The sequence below is a fragment of the Dendroctonus ponderosae genome, unplaced genomic scaffold (assembly GCF_020466585.1).
Source record: "Dendroctonus ponderosae isolate FM_Combo_2020 unplaced genomic scaffold, Dpon_F_20191213v2 Dpon_F_20191213_1326, whole genome shotgun sequence".
Taxonomy (NCBI): Eukaryota; Metazoa; Arthropoda; class Insecta; order Coleoptera; family Curculionidae; genus Dendroctonus; species Dendroctonus ponderosae.
The window spans coordinates 1-1,529 of NW_026017453.1; the positions used below are offsets into that span (position 1 = coordinate 1).

The window sequence follows — 1,529 nt, forward strand, 5'->3', positions numbered from 1 at the left end:
CTCAAAACGCTCCAACTGGCTGCAGTTTGTGGCTCTAATAGGGTCAAGTGCGCTCCATGCAGGAGCGTATGAAGGATTTTTCTGGATAGATTCGTTTTCTCGCCAAAAAGTCAAAAGTGCGTTCGCCACTCTGGGATTTTGGGTCGCATCCGCCATGCGGTCTGGGCCGGATGGAGGCGGGCAAGACTTGAAACAGGAAAAACTAGTCTAAATGGTATATTTGCTGTACATTAAACGAGTAGAATCAGCGGCGCTTCTTCGACTGGTGCCTGTCGCCGCTGCTGGATCTCCGCTTCCGGCCCGGCCAGTCTCTGGGCGCCGGCTTCTTCCGCCTGCTTGGGGCCCGCCCGTCGTCACTCTCGCTGCTGCTGTCGTGGCGCTTCACCTTCCGGCTCCCCTTGCGCTCCTGCCGCTCGAGCTTCTCCAGCTTCTTGAGCAGCGCCTTCTTCTGCTTCTTGGTCAGCGCCTTCAGGAACTTGGTCTCGTCGTTCTCCGCCTCCGTCTCGCCCACCAGCAGATGCTTGTTCGCCTCCACCGAGTTGACGTGCTGCTTCTTCAGCGCCAGCCCGTCCTCGAGCATCTGCGCCACCAGGGAGTTCTCGTCCAGGATGGCGGCCGTTTCTAGCGAGCGGGCGGCGCTCATCGACAAACTGTACATCGGACACTCCTTGTCCGTGTTGATGTGGCCCCATTTGTGGCACTTGATGCATCGCACGTTCCGCACCTGGATGCCGAACGGCTGATCGCGGATCTCCTGGTCGCCCTTGCAGTAGCTTTCGCGCGGCGCGTTGTATTTGCGCTGCCACTCGAACTTGTACTCGGGCTCGTCGTCCTCCTTCTCGCGCTCCTTGCGGGCGCCCGGCGGCGGCTCGTACATGAAGTTCACCGCCAGCTTGTCCTTGCTCTCCTTGCTCAGCATCGCCTTGTTGTCGTGCAGGTCCTGCTCCTTCTCGTACTGCTGGCGCAGCTCCTCCTGCTTCTTCTTGTAGGCGTCCGCCTTCTGCTCGGCCATCCACACGCGCTTCAGGTTGTCGCGGGACGCGGGGTGGAAGAACTTTTTGCACATGTAATTGTTGAATCCCTTGCCCATTGTGGCTGTCTGGTTTCGCGCTCCGGGTGATTAGTTTTGACCGTTTTCTGGGGCTCAGATGCTCACTGTAAACACACTGCAAACTGGCGGATGACTCGAGTGACAGTGTCAGTGTCACACTGGCGTTGACGCTGGATAGGCGGCGGTGCCAGCTTGGGCTGGAGGCGTGGGCCTAGTCACATTTGCGTGTGGTTTCTTCAATCATTCCGCTCGAGTCGTGTTGGTTTGGGTGCATTGGTGCACTGAGCGCTGGGATTGAGGCATTTGAGCCTCAGTTTGGTCGCCATTAGCTGCAAAGCTGCTGTTTTGGGGCAAACTGTCGGCAACAGGGCCAGATACGCATAGTGACAGCGCGGTAGCGGCGTTGCCGCTAGGTCAATAGCTTTTCTTGCCTGGGCCACGCCTTTTTTGCAGATAAGTTCTGCGGGTTTTTTCCTTG

The 1,529-nt window shown here is 57.9% G+C and overlaps 1 protein-coding gene across 1 annotated transcript; it reads right to left on the reverse strand.

The window, feature by feature from the left end:
* Positions 1 to 203: 203 nt before the first annotated feature.
* LOC125503198 (corepressor interacting with RBPJ 1-like) lies at positions 204 to 1,208 on the reverse strand. The gene has a single exon (XM_048663208.1). It carries the CDS (start codon positions 1,088 to 1,090, stop codon positions 245 to 247), a length of 846 nt encoding a protein of 281 aa, XP_048519165.1. The 5' UTR covers positions 1,091 to 1,208; the 3' UTR covers positions 204 to 244.
* Positions 1,209 to 1,529: the final 321 nt, after the last annotated feature.

Excerpts from the sequence above, each read along its gene's own strand:
- LOC125503198 (XM_048663208.1), bottom strand. The coding sequence starts at position 1,090 with ATGGGCAAGGGATTCAACAATTACATGTGCAAAAAGTTCTTCCACCCC.